The 15,911-nt window shown below is 37.1% G+C and overlaps 1 protein-coding gene across 7 annotated transcripts in view; it reads right to left on the bottom strand.

The window, feature by feature from the left end:
- slc4a4a (solute carrier family 4 member 4a) overlaps nucleotides 1-15,911 on the bottom strand; it is a 54,123-nt gene that overhangs the window by 25,366 nt on the left and 12,846 nt on the right. For 2 of the 7 annotated variants that reach the window (XM_047818669.1, XM_047818668.1), the window contains 6 exons: nucleotides 15,456-15,602; nucleotides 12,768-12,797; nucleotides 7,904-7,927; nucleotides 6,297-6,432; nucleotides 3,311-3,471; nucleotides 1,805-1,984 (listed from right to left, as the gene is read on the bottom strand). In XM_047818669.1, coding sequence (XP_047674625.1) covers nucleotides 1,805-1,984; nucleotides 3,311-3,471; nucleotides 6,297-6,432; nucleotides 7,904-7,927; nucleotides 12,768-12,797; nucleotides 15,456-15,602 — 678 coding nt within the window. The remainder of the gene's footprint in view (nucleotides 1-1,804; nucleotides 1,985-3,310; nucleotides 3,472-6,296; nucleotides 6,433-7,903; nucleotides 7,928-12,767; nucleotides 12,798-15,455; nucleotides 15,603-15,911) is intronic. The other 5 variants (XM_047818673.1, XM_047818670.1, XM_047818672.1 and 2 more) reach the window with 4 other exon arrangements.

Below are 15,911 nucleotides of genomic sequence, written 5' to 3'. Positions count from 1 at the left end.
TGGAGTCTAATGGGGGATTCTAGAGCAGTCATTAGACTTACTAAGCCATCCTGTATTCAGGCTTCCTGAGGTTTTCAGATCTTCCTCGGAGGTGGGAGCTGTTAGACAAGGCACTGAGCTCTCAAATGAACTACGAGCTTTTTGGCAGCAGGGAGCAGGGAGAAAGAAGTTAAGCAAAGTGAAGAAAGGCACTGCGAAAAGTTAACGCAGTGGTGTTAAGAGTAAGTTGCAAGAATATGAACATGGAGATTTTGTGAGACGCCCGAGAAACTTGTTTGCTGGGTTAATCATCGTTTGAGCTTTAGGTACGGTCAGATTTAAGGTTTAAAAAGTGTTTACATAATCTTACAATATGTATATTATAATATGTAAAATCTTATGTTATAATATACAAGCATGTAACAAATTAAATCAAAAAATATAAGTGGATTGTGGAAGAGAGGTGGCAGGGAGTGATGTCACTCAGAAACCTCCCATAGCTTTTAACACCAGCATATGAATTACATCATTTTCATACTGATCAAACCATTTAGTGCCCAGAGGATGGGATCTGGTTCTTCCTGCAAGAGATCCCTGACATCATCATTTATACATGATCTGTCATGAGATTTCCTATTTAGCCAAAGAGTTGACTCTTACTTTGCCAGCAAAATGCCCAGACAGCATAACAGAACCTCCATGAGGGTTTTTTCCCTTTAACCGTTCGCCCATCTGCATATGTAGTATTAAAGGTCAACGTCCATTGGTATTGACCTTCTAAAATAGGAATGATCGATGGAAAGCAATATATATAGTTCACTGATATAAAAGATCATAAAGTTTTGCAGCACTAAAGCAAATGTTTCATAGGGTCGAGGACTTTGCCCAGGTCATTACCTTAATGACTTTGCCCAGGTCATTACCTTAAGCTAATAACTGGCTGAGATTAACCCACACATAACAAGTTCCATTCACAACAACAAAATAAAACGTCTTATTGACTGCAGCATGTAAAACATTAATACTCAGAGAAAAGATTTTCATTAAAGGAATACTCCAGACTTATTTCATCTCATCTCCATCAGCCTTATGTGTAACATGTAAGACATTTATTTTTTTAGAATACATTTTTCTCACATACAGTATAAATCGTAACTATAGCCAGCTAAAGTCTGTCAATAAACATTAAAATACACAAGAATGAAACACAAATGATCAAATAAACAGTCACGTGTTGACATTCTTGTCTGAGGCAATCACTCATACACTATACTACAAAGGCAATGGACTGAGATTAAGTTAAAAATGCTGGAGTATCCCTTCAAACACTATTTAAATTGGACAGAGTATCTTTGTTCCTTAGGACATTATTTAACTATAAATGTAAAGATGAGTATTGTATAAAGATTTAGTGAGCAGGTTTCAGATATGCTTTTTAAAAATGTTAAGACCTTCTTCACACAGTCCATAGATAAGCCTTAAATTCTGCCAATTCTGCTGGTATTAAAAAGAGGTTAGCAATGAATTAATCAACACTGCACACTGGGGAATGAAGGCTTAGTTGTAAAAAATGACCTAAAGGAAATAAAACAATTAACTACAGTGTTTTGTGGCCTGCAGTTCACACAGTATCTCTACATATTTATCATCACATGTCTATTTACTTTTGTCATGTCTATTTATATTTGTTCATTCAGGTGTGTCAATTATATCAGATCTAATGATTTATAATCTTTGTACAAAAAAAAAAAAAGAAAAGGAGGAAAGTCGAATAAAGGCTAAATTTTATTTATAAAGAGCTGCACCAAACTGGCACCTGTATTACCATTATCCGTGTTGGAAAACATCCTACTTGCACTGGAGACCGTCTTGCCGATGTCAGCCAGGGAGCGCAAGTTGGATTTCTTAGTTTGGTGACGATGCTTCCTCAGCAAAGTATAGGTGACTTTATCCCTCAGGTCTGCCTTCAAAAGGCCGGTATCAATCTGATTGTCTGTAATCATCTCTGAGAAAGAAAGAGCGAGAGAAAGAGAATATAGCTTACTTCATTTATTTCAATTCATATTGAGATGTTAGGAATAGGAAACCTGAGCAGCGTTTCACAATTAAGAAGCCTCGAACAAGAATATTTTTGGGTGCAGTTCCCAACGGTTATACTGCAATCTAATCTAATCTATCCATCCATCCTCTACACCACACATCCTACTAGGTCACGGGGAACCTGAAGCTCATCCCAGGTGACTAGGTGCACAAGGCAGGGTGCGCCCTGGACAGCTCACACACCCAGATAATATAAAGATACTAATCAGCCTTTGGGCTGTAGGAGGAAACTGGAGAACCTGGAGAAAAACCCCCATATAATAATAATAATAATAATAATAATAATAATAATAATAATAATAATAATAATAATAATAATAATAATTCTATCACACGTTACAACCCTTCATGCGCTTTGAGTTCACAAAACTAAAGACTTCATGTAGTTTCCAGAATGTCAAAATCTACTAAAGGTGGTAGAGTGTTTTTGTTTTTAGATCCCACACTTTGGAATAGTCTTCCTGACAGTGTTCAGGGCTCAGACACACTTTCCCAGTTTAAATGTAGATTAAAAACTCATCTCTTTAGTCAGGCATATACATGATACTTCCCATAATCTTGTGCTCTAAAACATTTGACGTGCTGGCTAATATCATTAACAGCAGCTACATTAAATGAGGCTCTGTGAGGATCCTGAGACATCTAGAGATGTTCCAGCTCCAGTTAGACTCTATACTAAAGAGGTGATGTCAACTGCATGTGGTCTTTGAGGACAACCTCCTCATCAATACAACATTTATCAGAATGGGATTTCTGCTTAAACATCGAATCAGGATAAGAAGATCTTCCCAACCTGGTGCTTTGCTTAACAAGAAGCTTTTGTGCAACGTTATGCAGCCAGGGGCTTCTGGTCAAATTGAGGTTTTGCTTAATCAGGCACTTCTGCTTGACATGGGGCCCCTTCCCACACAGGGGTTTCATCCTGACATGGTCAACTTTTGGCTTTTACTCAATATAATCTCTTGCCAAATCCCATCATGGGACATTAGTCTGCAGGACTGCCACTAGACCACACTGGTTTTCTAAGGGGGAGATTGGGGGAGTACTGTTGGTACTGTAGCTGTCATGTGACAGGGAAGAACTAACTGGAGGTAGGGAAGTGGACTAGACTAAATAAGAGAGTTGCAAGAACCAGAGCCATCATTTTTCTAATGACTCCTTGCAAAACCACTGGAGATACTGTAGATATTCAGATTCCTGAGAAAACAATTCACTATAAGGCTTTACTTACCCACAACCTGAGGCAGCGTGGAAGCTTCCAGATCCAGCATGATGGTGCCCTTCTCTATACATGTTCTGAGCTCAAACAAACTGTGCAAGGAGAGTGTCGCCACATGAGGTTTGCTCCAGCGCTCTCCACCCTTTTCCACCTTTTCTTCAAACTTGATCCACCTGGAAAGAGGCAGGAACATGGCACTCAAACACAGAACTGTTCCTCTGCACCACCACCTCCAACCACTGTCATGAACCTGACTGACTTCTAGCTACTGTTGGAACTGTTAACAATGTCAAGGCTTCTATCCTAGCTAACCTGTACTTTTAATAACGGCATTTACATTTGCACTGTTAACTAGCCTGCTAGTGCTTCAGTGGAAGGATCTTGCTCTTTCGTTTCTACGGCCTGGGTTTAATCCCCGTGCAGGGATCTTACACAAGCACTGAAGAGTTAACTCTATAAACCCTGCACCAAATCTAATGTCATCTGTTTTGGTGACCCCAAACAGGAAGCATCCGAAATAACAACATTTGCACTCTTAACTACATAAATTGTCAGCAGCAGTTGAGTCCCCCTGCTAGATTATTATTACTCATTTAAAAACAAGTTCTAAAGCACAGAAAGTTTGAAATAACTCTAGCCAGGGAAAGCACCATAGATATACACACAGCATCACTAATCTCATTATAAAATATCCCCTAAAATATTACTCATTTCCAAATTCTCACTGAAGCTCATGTTGGCCAAATATTTCATTTGTCCTACCATTCAAAACTGTCTTAATTGTAACATACGTCTAAGTAACACTTAAAATGATTTGTGACTTCGTGGCTATCCTAATTACAGATGCTACAGTCAAGCTAAATACCTGTTACACATAAACCTGGCTTTTCAGTGTACAAAACAAAGCATCTTGAGCAAGCAACAAGTCATGAAGCTCCTCCAACCCCATTTATTTCTCTTCCGTGTAATTTCTAATGTTGACTCTAACACTATAAAGAGTATTTTGCATAAATGTGATTGCAAACTATTTAGAAATTGACATTACTGTGCAAAAGCATAAGGTATCTTATTTTTTTTCTTAGATGTTTATTTTATTTGTCTGTTTTTACTGTGAGGCATTGAAAAGCACAAATCCAAACCTGTTATAAACTGTAAATACAGGTTTGCTCACTGCAACTGGACCAATGAAGACAGGAAAAAGACCTGCTGACATTTTCAACAGGTTTTGAACTGTCCAGCTTCCTGGTTTTGGCTGACAGGCGTGGAAACAAGTTTGCTCTTCTGCCGTTGTAACTTAAGTTCTACATGTTTTGTGCACTGAGATGAAATGCTTTTGTCCTCACCAGGTTTACAAAGAGTCCTTATTGAAGTTACTGCAGCCTGGATATTCTCTTCTGACCTGTTTCATGAGCAAGACAATTCTGCCTGTGGATTTAATTTCATCAGTGGATGATTTTTGTGCTTTCTAACCACTACACAGTCGCTCCAGGAGCTCATGGTTTTGCAATCGTGAAATGAACACAACATCACAATATTATGAAACGCTTGTGATTTGCTACATTTGCAATACGCTAAAGCCTTCCTTGGTTCATGTGTATCAAACATGATTACAGCTATCATAGACAAGTAATTACGTTTTTGTCTTCACCGATAGGAGTTTAATTGAAGAATGCTTGCAAATTTGCCAATTTAAGTAGTTTTTTGAAAATAAATAAATAGATAGATAGATAGATAGATAGATAGATAGATAGATAGATAGATAGATAGATAGATAGATAGATAGATAGATAGATAGATAGATAGATAGATAGATAGATAGATAAGCCGTATTTTTTTTGTTCTGCAGATAAATCAAGCATTTTTGGCCACAACAATCAAAAAATAATAGAGGGATTATGTACAAACTATACAAACTGTAGTGTGTGAAAATCAGCAAAAAAAAAAGGATCAGCAGTTTTCCAAATACTCAAACCAGCCAATCCGGTGCCCAAATACATGCCTCAGTCAAATTTACTCAAATCAGATTCCCCATTCTGGCATTGTTCTGGCTAATGTTCATTGACATATACATTACCTGATATTCTTGAGCTGCATCTTTATATGAATTCCTGCATTATGCTTCTGCCACAAGATTGCCTGACTGGATAACTGCCTGAATGAGCAGGTGCATAGGTGGTCCTGATCCCTATTATGTAACATGATCTGTTTATGGGACTTTTTATTATGCCAAGCAGAACTAAAGTGGGAACTGGCAACTATGAACCACTGTTCCTGTGGTCTAAGTGTAATAATGAATTAATTTAAAATGTAGTAATCCACCATTACATAAAAAACAATCTGTACACCGAGTTCTTTTTTCAAAAGAAAAGCCATAATGTGTTGGTCAGCCTAAGTGGTACAATTTAGCATATTGGCACCAAACTGTCACTGGCAATGAGCCACGGACTCGAGATGTTTTATTCATGAGTTTATCGGTGCTTCAAATGTGCTGCAGTACACAGCCCATTCATCACGTTGCACTTTTTAATGAGTAATTAAACTTCTGCCTGTAGATTTTTATTTTTGTTCTCTAAACAAATGTTTTAATGGCCAACTTAGGTTAACCTGTTGTTGCTAAATAAAAATATATGAGTAAAATCCAACAACGTTGAAAAGAATTTGTAAAAAAAAAAATAAATAAATAAAAAGATTTTTGTTGTTGTTTCATGTGCAATTAATGAGTAATTTAACTTCTATCTATATATTATTTTCTTTCTCAGAGAAAATTATTAATTCTTTCATAGCCAATTTGGGCCAAACTGTTCTTGCTAAATAAAAATATTTCTTTAAAACCTCAAACTTTTCAAGTCTGACAAGTCACAGAACTAAAACTAAAAAAAACATGGGAAATGTTAAATCTTGTAAAACTCAATTATTTTAGATTTGTAATTATTTCTCATCTCTTCCCATCTTCCCAAACTTTCTTTAAACACCAGGTCAGAAGTTTAGGTAGTCTTACCTGGCTGTCTCCTTCCATTCCATCTCCTGTCCATCCTCAGCAAGGAGTTCATCCAGCTCTGTGAAAAGCTGTGGAGGCGCTGGCCCATCATCGTCCTCGCCCAGGATGAAGCGGATGCGTTCAGCCGCTGGAGAAACTGTGAGGGAGAAAATACTTTTGCTCAGAGGTTGACGAGGATGCCCAAGGACCTTTGGCTCACCTTTATCCCCTAAACCATTGGGCCTGCCGTTAACCACAGTTACTGAGTCAGGTGAAAGAGGAATCTTCACATTGGAAACATCTTGCACTGCACAACTGTTCTGATCAATCACCGTTTCCTTTTCCTCCTCTACCTCACTTTTCTCCTCATTATTATTGTCCGACATGCTCTCCGGGTCATTCCCTGGTGCCTCCATCTCAAAACCCTAGAAAAAAGTTTTGCTCCAAGTGACAGCTGGACCTGACTTGGTGAGGATGAGTGAAAGAGGAAAGAAGGTTCAATTAACAATCCTCCAGTCCCTAAGCTAAGTGCACTTAGACCTTCATTACAGTCTTCTCAGTTGTTTGCTGTCTTCTGTCCTCTATTAGAGCACACTGACACCTTGGTAGTTAAAAATCGGGGTCCCCTGATCCCCTGACTGCAATATAGCCCACCCCTCTGCTTATCCATCAATACTCCCCCTTTCCCATTGGCCCAAAAGTTCTGGCACTCTGCCCTCAGTCCCTCATTAACAATTAGGAAATGTTTCCCGAACAGTTCATTCTGTTACAAAAGGCTTTGCTTTGCTACACCTTTGTCTTCTAATTTGAATATTAGTCAGGCATCAGTGCTCACTAAAACAGTATGACAACTTTCAATACGGTGAAGATGAGAAATCTAAGAATGTAAAAGGACTAAGCAAGGGAGAGGAATGGGAATAGGAAATGTGACAACCTTTATGTTAATTCTTCACAGCTAGAACAACCAACACTAGTTTACTATTCTTTAGCTTTTTAACCACCCCGAGGATGTCATCATGAGATTGGATTAAAAATAAGGAACTAAAATGTCAGTTATATACAGTAGATGCACGCTACAGGCTTCCTCGTAAATGAGGCTATAATAATCAAACAGGTCAATTACTTGATTTTTTTGTTCAAACACTGACTGGCAAATCCTCAGATTCTGGGATTTAGGATGTTCCTGGAAGTACTAGAACTAGAGATGTAACCATATATGAATGCACTATTCAGATTGAACAGACAGCATGTTCTAAACAGATAGAAATACAGAAATAAATAGGAGGAGCATTATACGTTTTTTGTTTGCTTGTTTATTGAAAGCTTGCCAGAATGTTCCCGGGGAATCTAGTTGAAACCAGAGGAACTCAAAAAGACGTGGAAAAAAAGCCCTGCAAACAGGAGGTTTTTCCTTTCATGCGGGCAAAAGTAAGTAGCCAGATATGAAGCTCATGAGACAAACAAAGGCACTGGCATTTCGACTGTGACTGGCATGGTGGTAGTTTACAAAAACAACCTTTCGAATGCTAATCATAATTCTATATCCACTTTTAAATACAAAAACAAGCAAAAATATGGATATTTTGAGAACTAAATACATGCAGATGCAGATCGTGTTATTGTCTTACTGTAACTTGCATTCTTGTCCAGTTCTGAAAAAGAAATAATCATCTTCAGGTTCTTTGTAGCACTGTCAATCATAGTTATAATTTGTGTAATATGACAAACCGGTTCCGAGATGTGATAGATCATCAATGAAATATTGACTAAAGCTATTTTTAGACTGTTATTTTTTAAATTCTTGTTATCTTTATGTTGATCAGCTCAATGTCCCCTTTTGAGTAACTGTGATATATAATATTTTTTTAAAAACCTTTTTCCCTGAAGCATGTAATGCGCAATGCATACAAAATAAGCAGCTTCCCACTCGATCAAATTCTGTCGCATCACCCTCTCTCCGATAGCATTTATCCGCTGTGACACACTATGACGTTGCGGTTTAGATAAAAGAGTTATAGAATGTAAATAAATAGTAATTAAATTTTATAGAGTAACAGAGTTGCATGTTAATGCTAAAATAATCCAAATTATTTTGGATGTTGTTAAAAGAGTGCAGATTGCAGTTTTTATGCAGTTGCTTTTGACTGGAATAAATTATATATCTAATCATAAAAATTTCCAAGGTATGATGGCAAACGGCTTTTAAAACTGTATTTGGATATTTAATACATTACATTACATGTTAACAGCAGTACAGCTAGTAGATGGTTTACTACTAAAACATGCTTTTCAGCTCAGTTTATGGTCTTCTATGGCTTTGACATTTGATGTAACCGTCTCATCAATGACTGCAATACAATAACTAAAGGGATTGAAATGAATGTGTTTCATACTATAAGCTATGCATCAAAACGAACTAGTATTATTAACATTTTGCTTAATGGCACTGGTGATTGGTTTACTGATCACAGCAACTGAGCAGAAGTTAGAGTCTGCTACAGCAAGACTCATTTAGGTCATATAGCTGCTTGACCAAGTCCCCATACACTGCTCCCCTGCGCTGCATACAGACGATATCGCTATGGATGCCATGTACTGAGCCTTAAAAAGAAGTCATCTCACCCAGTTGCTAAGCAAGGTTGTAATAGAGATGGGATGAGGGGAGGGATCAAAAATGGAGAAGAGTGGGTATTTCAATAAGGGCAACTGAGTAGGGAAATGGAAGCATGAAAAGGAAGAGATGGGAATGAAAATCGCATCGTTCAAATGCATTTCAATGCTTCATGCTTAGTCGCCAAGAGCCACAGGACTGCACAAAGGGGACATTGTCCGTGGAACCGAGGGCTCATGGGAAACTGAAGGGGAGGGAGAGAATGCCCACTGACCAAAGTAGGTCTTAGTGAAGCTGCCACTCCAGTTGGAGAGTCTCAATCTTGCTACAATCTCCCAAACAACTACTACATCCACTATACAGTACATGTAGTAAATACTGAGAACGTGTACACCAAGCTGACGTCTGAGAACTCTCACTAAGTCATTAAACACTGATGATTAAACAGAACATCATCGCTATGAAATTTAGGACAAACATGGTGAAAGCTAGATTAGGAGTATGATGTGTGAGGCAATTGTGTGATTAGTGTGAACATGGTGTACTGATCCTCATCATCAATCCACAATGACAATGACATTGATATGACAATTACAATTTCTATTTAGTAAAGAATGCCTTGTACTTTTTTTATCTGTTTATAGTTACATTAATGTTGTGGAATATGCAAGAAACAAATTGTTTTGTTTTATAGCTTACACACTCATCCCCAACAGCCTCTCTCTTTTTTTCCTTTATTATGACAGGAAAATGTAGCTTATCATGTATCTAAAAAACTGCAAAGTGTAACGTCTTTTCCTGAAGACTTTTCCTTTCACGAAGGAACATTCTTACCTCTAACTACTATTTTTTCTTTCCTAAATCTGTTTATTATATTATTTATACTAGATGATGTGGAGCATTCACCATACTGGGCGGGAGTCCAGAACTGAACCAGACATACTTTGGCTCCACCATATTCATAATCCTGATACGGAGTCTAACCATGGATAAAGCCTGCATAAATAAACAGGCAAGCATTGCAAATAAAAGATAACAGGAAGTCTAGGTGTTTTGAATGATCTCCATGTTGAAATCCCTGTTCCGGTTGTCTGTTAAAACACTGTACATCTCCTGGCTGGAAATAAATAGGACAAGGACAGTGGCATTGTATCTTGCTCCTGGCAACACAAGCTGCCTGGAAGCATGTGATTAGCTACATATCATTACACAAAGAGGACTTGAAATTCACTTCTGATTCAATTCACTGGTCCACATTCACTGTTTACCCTGTGAGAGGTAGAATTAAAAAAAAAATAGATTAAAAAAAGATTTTAGCACTGACTATTGCTCTCTCTCTCTCTCTCTCTCTCTCTCTCTCTCTCTCTCTCTCTCTCTCTCTGTATATATATATATATATATATATATATATATATATATATATATATATATAGATAGATAGATAGATAGATAGATAGATAGATAGATAGATAGATAGATAGATAGATAGATAGATAGATAGATATTACAAAACTACTAGAAAATGCTATATTCCAGCTCTACTTGATGTAGAGTCATTGGTGTCAGATAACCAGAAGTCCTGGTCTTTCTGATTTACAACCAGATGATTTTTCCATCATGAGCCTTGTTAGTATTTTTCACATAGGTCATGTTCTGTGCTAGATGGAGAAAGCAAAGAACACATTTGAGGTGTCACATGCCTATGATCAGTGGCTCTTGTCTTTTGTTTGTAGCACAATGGTACTGCATTGAGACTGGCGATTGTTCTTTCAGCTCATGCCCACCCAGTTACTGCTTATTGCTTCCAAACAATGGCTAGGAAGCAAATACTCAACTTCTGTATAAAACAGCACGATAAAATTCACCAATACTAAGGTGGTAGTGAAGGACCTTGCTCTAAAAATGAACCAAAATCGGTAGTCTTTTACTGTTTACTGATTGCTTCAGATTTTGACCACTTTATTCAGAGCTCTGTTAACAAAATAAATTTACAGGACTAGACATTTGGATCAGTGCTGAATACAGTCCACATAACCTCACATCAACATTACTGTACCATAAACTATACATCCAGACTAGCTACTGATATAATAAACAATATTGCTCCAGCATGACATAGCATTGACAAATTGCCGTGGTACAAAAGGAATAAAACCGTTAACTATTTTCCCATAAAAGCACTCCATCATCACTGTGTGCATCAAAATCTAAATGTAACTCCATTTTAGATAAAGAGAACTTTTTAAAATGCAGTTTGGGTTTGAGCTAGAGGGACATTCTGTCTTTTTAACCAGACATTGCACACTTTGAAGCCATGGCAGGATGCAGAAGAAGGTGAGATTAACTAATTACCACCTGTGGTTGGAAGAAGGATGGACTGCTTTAAAGAGGATTAACTCAAGCTAAATGCCAGTGACACACTTTAAACATGAGCAAGGCAGACGACACAAAAGACAACTTGATCTAGCAGCTTATATGTTATTAACTATTATATTATCATTCAATGCCTCAAAGAAAACTGTGAAAACCAAGGAAAAAAAATACGACAAGTGTTTTTTATTTGTTTATGTTATTATCCGCTCTCTTAGGAATCTCAGCTATCACTCCATTCTGCAGCTGGCTTTAGGGTACAAGTGTTTTGTGTAAAATGGATTTACATAAAAATGGAATCGCATAACATTTTAATGTTAAACTGGTTAAACATATTTCAACACATTCTGTGAAATCCACAGATCTGCATCAGGTCGACTGGTTAATCTTTATTTACGTATAAACAGGAGCCTCGTCTATGACGGACTTCATCCTCTGATAATTGAAGGATGCTTGTTAATGTATAATTAGCATTAATGTTAGCTCACAGAGTTGATTTATGCTTAAACTGTAGCCTATGTTATAACAGCCTCATACTGTACTTTGTGCACTTTGTGTTGTAATTGCATGGAAAAAATAAGATGCCCCGGCACTATAAATACAACTCCACACTACACCACACATAACGTGGTGTTATTTTACACAGTATTTAGCGCTGATTACTACAGCTCACAAACCTCACCCAGTAACATGACTCAATGGTCAATGACTAATCTTATTATACTGGTTTGTGGTTCTTTTATCTGTTCTTCAATACAATAATCTTCTACAATAAAGGTAAAGTAAGTAATTTGATTTGTGTAAGTTTTAGAATAGAAATGAAACATGATCGAATTCATCATCCTTTGTAACTTAACTAGCTGAGGTTTTTTTTCTTAGTCAACTTCATCTTCAGTTTTAATTTCAATGGCTGATGGGGAAACTGATTTCAGCTGTTATGTGCTAACAGGAAATACCTCGTCTTGTGGATGTCTCGTAACATTAAATCTAACTATAATTTGGGCTAATATGTGTCATGTGACTTAAATCTGAATACAGCTAACATAGATAAGAAGTTTCTGGTAGTTTGCAAAGTCCTAGAGTGAGTGATTATTAAATAAAAAATTTGAATTGTTGGAAAATCACTGTGATTAAAATGAATACTTCCTTCTTGCAAGACATTATTGGCTAGTTTAAAAAAAATATGGCAAAAACTTTCCTATGGTTTTTCTGTCTAAAAATGTCTAAATTCATGCTAGCAATCAAGTGTTATTTCCTCACAAAGTTAATGTCATGCTTGCCAATATGTCTAATCATCTAGGTTGTTCGTATATTTGCATTTCTTTCTCTTTTCTGTTGCAACAGAGTAATTTAAATTAAAAATATTAAATTACAATATTTGATGCAAACCCAGTATGTACTGTATATACAAGATTGATCAGGCAAATATGTAATAAATGTTACAGGACTAAATTATTTAATTTCTTTTGGATCAAAGGTTTAATAATTCGTACAAATGTAACTGAGCTCACCTGGAAAAGAACTGTTTCCCCATGTGTTATCTATAATTAAACAGAAAAAAAGACAAAGATTTACATGTAAAAATGATTGCATGTGTTAACATCTTTGCCTTTTAACAAGTTCAAATGTCAACATAAGTCTTTTATGTTTATGAACAGTACAAGCAATTGAGGTATAAAACACTGAGCAGCAGCTCTGACATTCATTTACATTTACAGCATTTGGGATTTAAACTCACAACCTTCTGATTCATAGTCCAACACCAACTCCTGTGCAACCACTTCCCCTATAGTAAAGCTAGAACAAATTGTTCCTACATGAATCGATTCAAATCCTTCTTCTAGACCAGAGATTTTTCCCACACCATGAACAGCTTTCAGTAATACCTGTTTTTTTGTTATAGGATACATGTAAATAGCAATGTCATTTCTCGGAAGGAAAAAAGGTTTTTCCCCACATCTTTAGAACCAGAGCAAATGTGTATGACTTCTTATAGGAATGAGGGCCACCCACCCAAAGAGCCACCCCAGAGACCTCTGTTATAAAATAACAGATTTTAACCTACTGTAAGAAAAAAAAACAAAGATACAGCAGATAGTTTACAGTACATCGGCTTTAAGCATCAAAGAAGTATTTCCTCACACAAATACAGATGCAAAAAAGGCCCTTATGTAAATATTGTTAGTTTATTTTTGCACTGACATAACTAAAAATATCCTCCGAGTCAAAATTGCAAATCTGCTAACACATCATTAGCAGATAATAGGAAATATTTTCACTACAGAATGTCAATCTTAAGCTAGACAGCTAGCAAACACTGCTGATTGTTGTGGTATGTATCGATAGGTTTGGCTACTAAATCAATTGCTATGGATATAACCATGCAGATGTAGAAACTTAACTTGTCTCAACCTGTGACAAACCCAGGCTAATCAAACAGTGAGCTAACTAGCAAGTTAGCTATGTGCTAACATTATTTACAGTACAATACAGCACAGCTGACATTTATTCTACATTTACACCAACAGATTTGATAAGCAAATATTTAAAATGGAGTCTGAGGGACTGTCTTAAACACAGAGTCCTGCAGCAAGTCCTCTTAGTTCACATTAGCATAATACAGCAGCTTAGCCACTGTATAATACAGCAGTGTATAGCATAGCGTAGCTGTGTATGTTTGGGATCAAATGATGGGATTTCTAACTTGCGACACTTACAAAAACCCAGAAGATAAATTACTTCTGGTCACCATTATGAAATTAATACACAAACATCTTTTATCCTACAGTGCTTTTCCGAAAAGGCAAATTATTCCTGCTTTGGGCAGATTTATTACTTTGTTGTGGCTTTTAATAGGGAAAGATTGATAACTGAAAACAAGCATCCCGATCACAGATAACAATCAGGAAGCAATCCATCTAAAGACAAAAATTCGACTGCGTATACAGAGGCTTTAGACTACAGAGGGTCAGTGGCATGAATCCAGCGGGTTGTTACTGCTCTGTTTGCGCTGATCCTTTCTATTACAATATCAGTTTCCCAGCACAAATCACTCGCCTGGACACACATACCAGAGTCCTGATGAACTCAGACTTCATCAATGTCAGAATAAATTACGGCATGATATACTTTTCTGAGATATTGAAGGTTCAACATTTTTATAGATTTTCCCTCACATTTTCAGTGGTAAATATGTATTTTATTATATTAATTGATCTAAAGTAATAAAAATAAAACAATTAAAAACTGAAGAAAAAGAAGAAGAAGAATGGTATTTACATATATAATAAACGAGTGTGAGCATTTACCTGAATAGTTCCTCTTCTCTCTCTCTCTCTCTCTCTCTCTCTCTCTCTCTCTCTCTCTCTCTCTCTCTCACTCGCTCGCTCTCTCCACATAAAAACTCATATAGACTTCACTCTATACCTCACATCAGTTAATAATGGCCCGATTAGAATAGGCCATTACTTACACATAGGGGCCTTCGTTCTTGTCTGTCCAAACCCACTTATACCATAAAAAAGGCTCGATATTGGCTCTGATTAGCAGCCAGCAGTGTCCTATGGCCATGTGTGTGGTATGGCTTTGTGTGTGCATGCACCATGGGAGTGTGTGTGATCTCTTTGAAAGAGAAGCAGGTGCTGATATGAGCTGACGGTTCTTACTGAGTCGTTTGTGTGAGTCGGTTGTGCTTGTGTGTGTGTGTGTGTGTGTGTGTGTGTGTGTGTGTGTGTGTGTGTGTGTGTGTGTGTGTGTTTAAAAAAGAGACCTCTTAACTCTTATGCTGAGTGCTGATGTTAGCTGACAGTGCTTACTATGCAATCTGAAGATGATTTGGGTCGCAGTATTTTTTTGTTTGTGTGTGTGTGCATGTGTGTGTATGTTCATTGTAACTCTTAATGTTGACATGTTGTCTTTGATGACCAAATGACCCTGTCAAGACATTCCCATGTTTATTTCCCAGAAGCACTGTTCAAAACACTGGGCTCTGCTTTCAAAATTTAAAAAAATGGAATTTGATGAATCAAAAACATTTGCTTTCAAAAATTACCCATCAGATCAGCATCCTGGATGTGGTAAAGAACTGTGTGTGTGCGTGCGTGCGTGCGTGCGTGCGTGCATGCATGCGTGCATGTGTGTGTGTGTGTACGCGTGTGTGTGTGAGAAGTGAATTGAGTGTTGACATGATCAGCACATACCAGTCGGTTTGAGGATGCTGCTGCTCATTTCCTCCGTTTGCTCTGTCACCTTTTCCTTCCTCTCCTTGTGGCTGGTGCGTCGGCGATGGCGTCTCCGTCGTCTGTAGCTCTTCGGTACATGCACACCGATGTAGATGGTATGGTGGCCTGTGAGAGAGAAGTGGAGAAAATAAGACAGAAGTCTTAGCTAACTTTCAAAAAGCAAGGGAGGTCAAAAATATCTTTTAAATACTAGCATAAGGATCACATTTTGCCCTGTTACAGTTAAGGTCTTAAAAAAAATTTTTTTAACCCAGTTGATTATAGACAGAATGCACATTTATTCTTACCATCAGAAATGTACTGTAAGTGTATGTATATAAAATAAAATATTCAGCTAAAAAATATTTTTTTAATAAACTTTGAATATATGATTTGAGTTGTTTCGATGCATTTATATAATGAAAAATTCTTCTG

Source organism: Tachysurus fulvidraco, chromosome 9 (assembly GCF_022655615.1).
Source record: "Tachysurus fulvidraco isolate hzauxx_2018 chromosome 9, HZAU_PFXX_2.0, whole genome shotgun sequence".
In the NCBI taxonomy this organism is placed as follows: domain Eukaryota; kingdom Metazoa; phylum Chordata; class Actinopteri; order Siluriformes; family Bagridae; genus Tachysurus; species Tachysurus fulvidraco.
The sequence above is the reverse complement of the archived record's forward strand: the minus strand, read 5'-3'. Positions and strand labels throughout refer to the sequence as shown.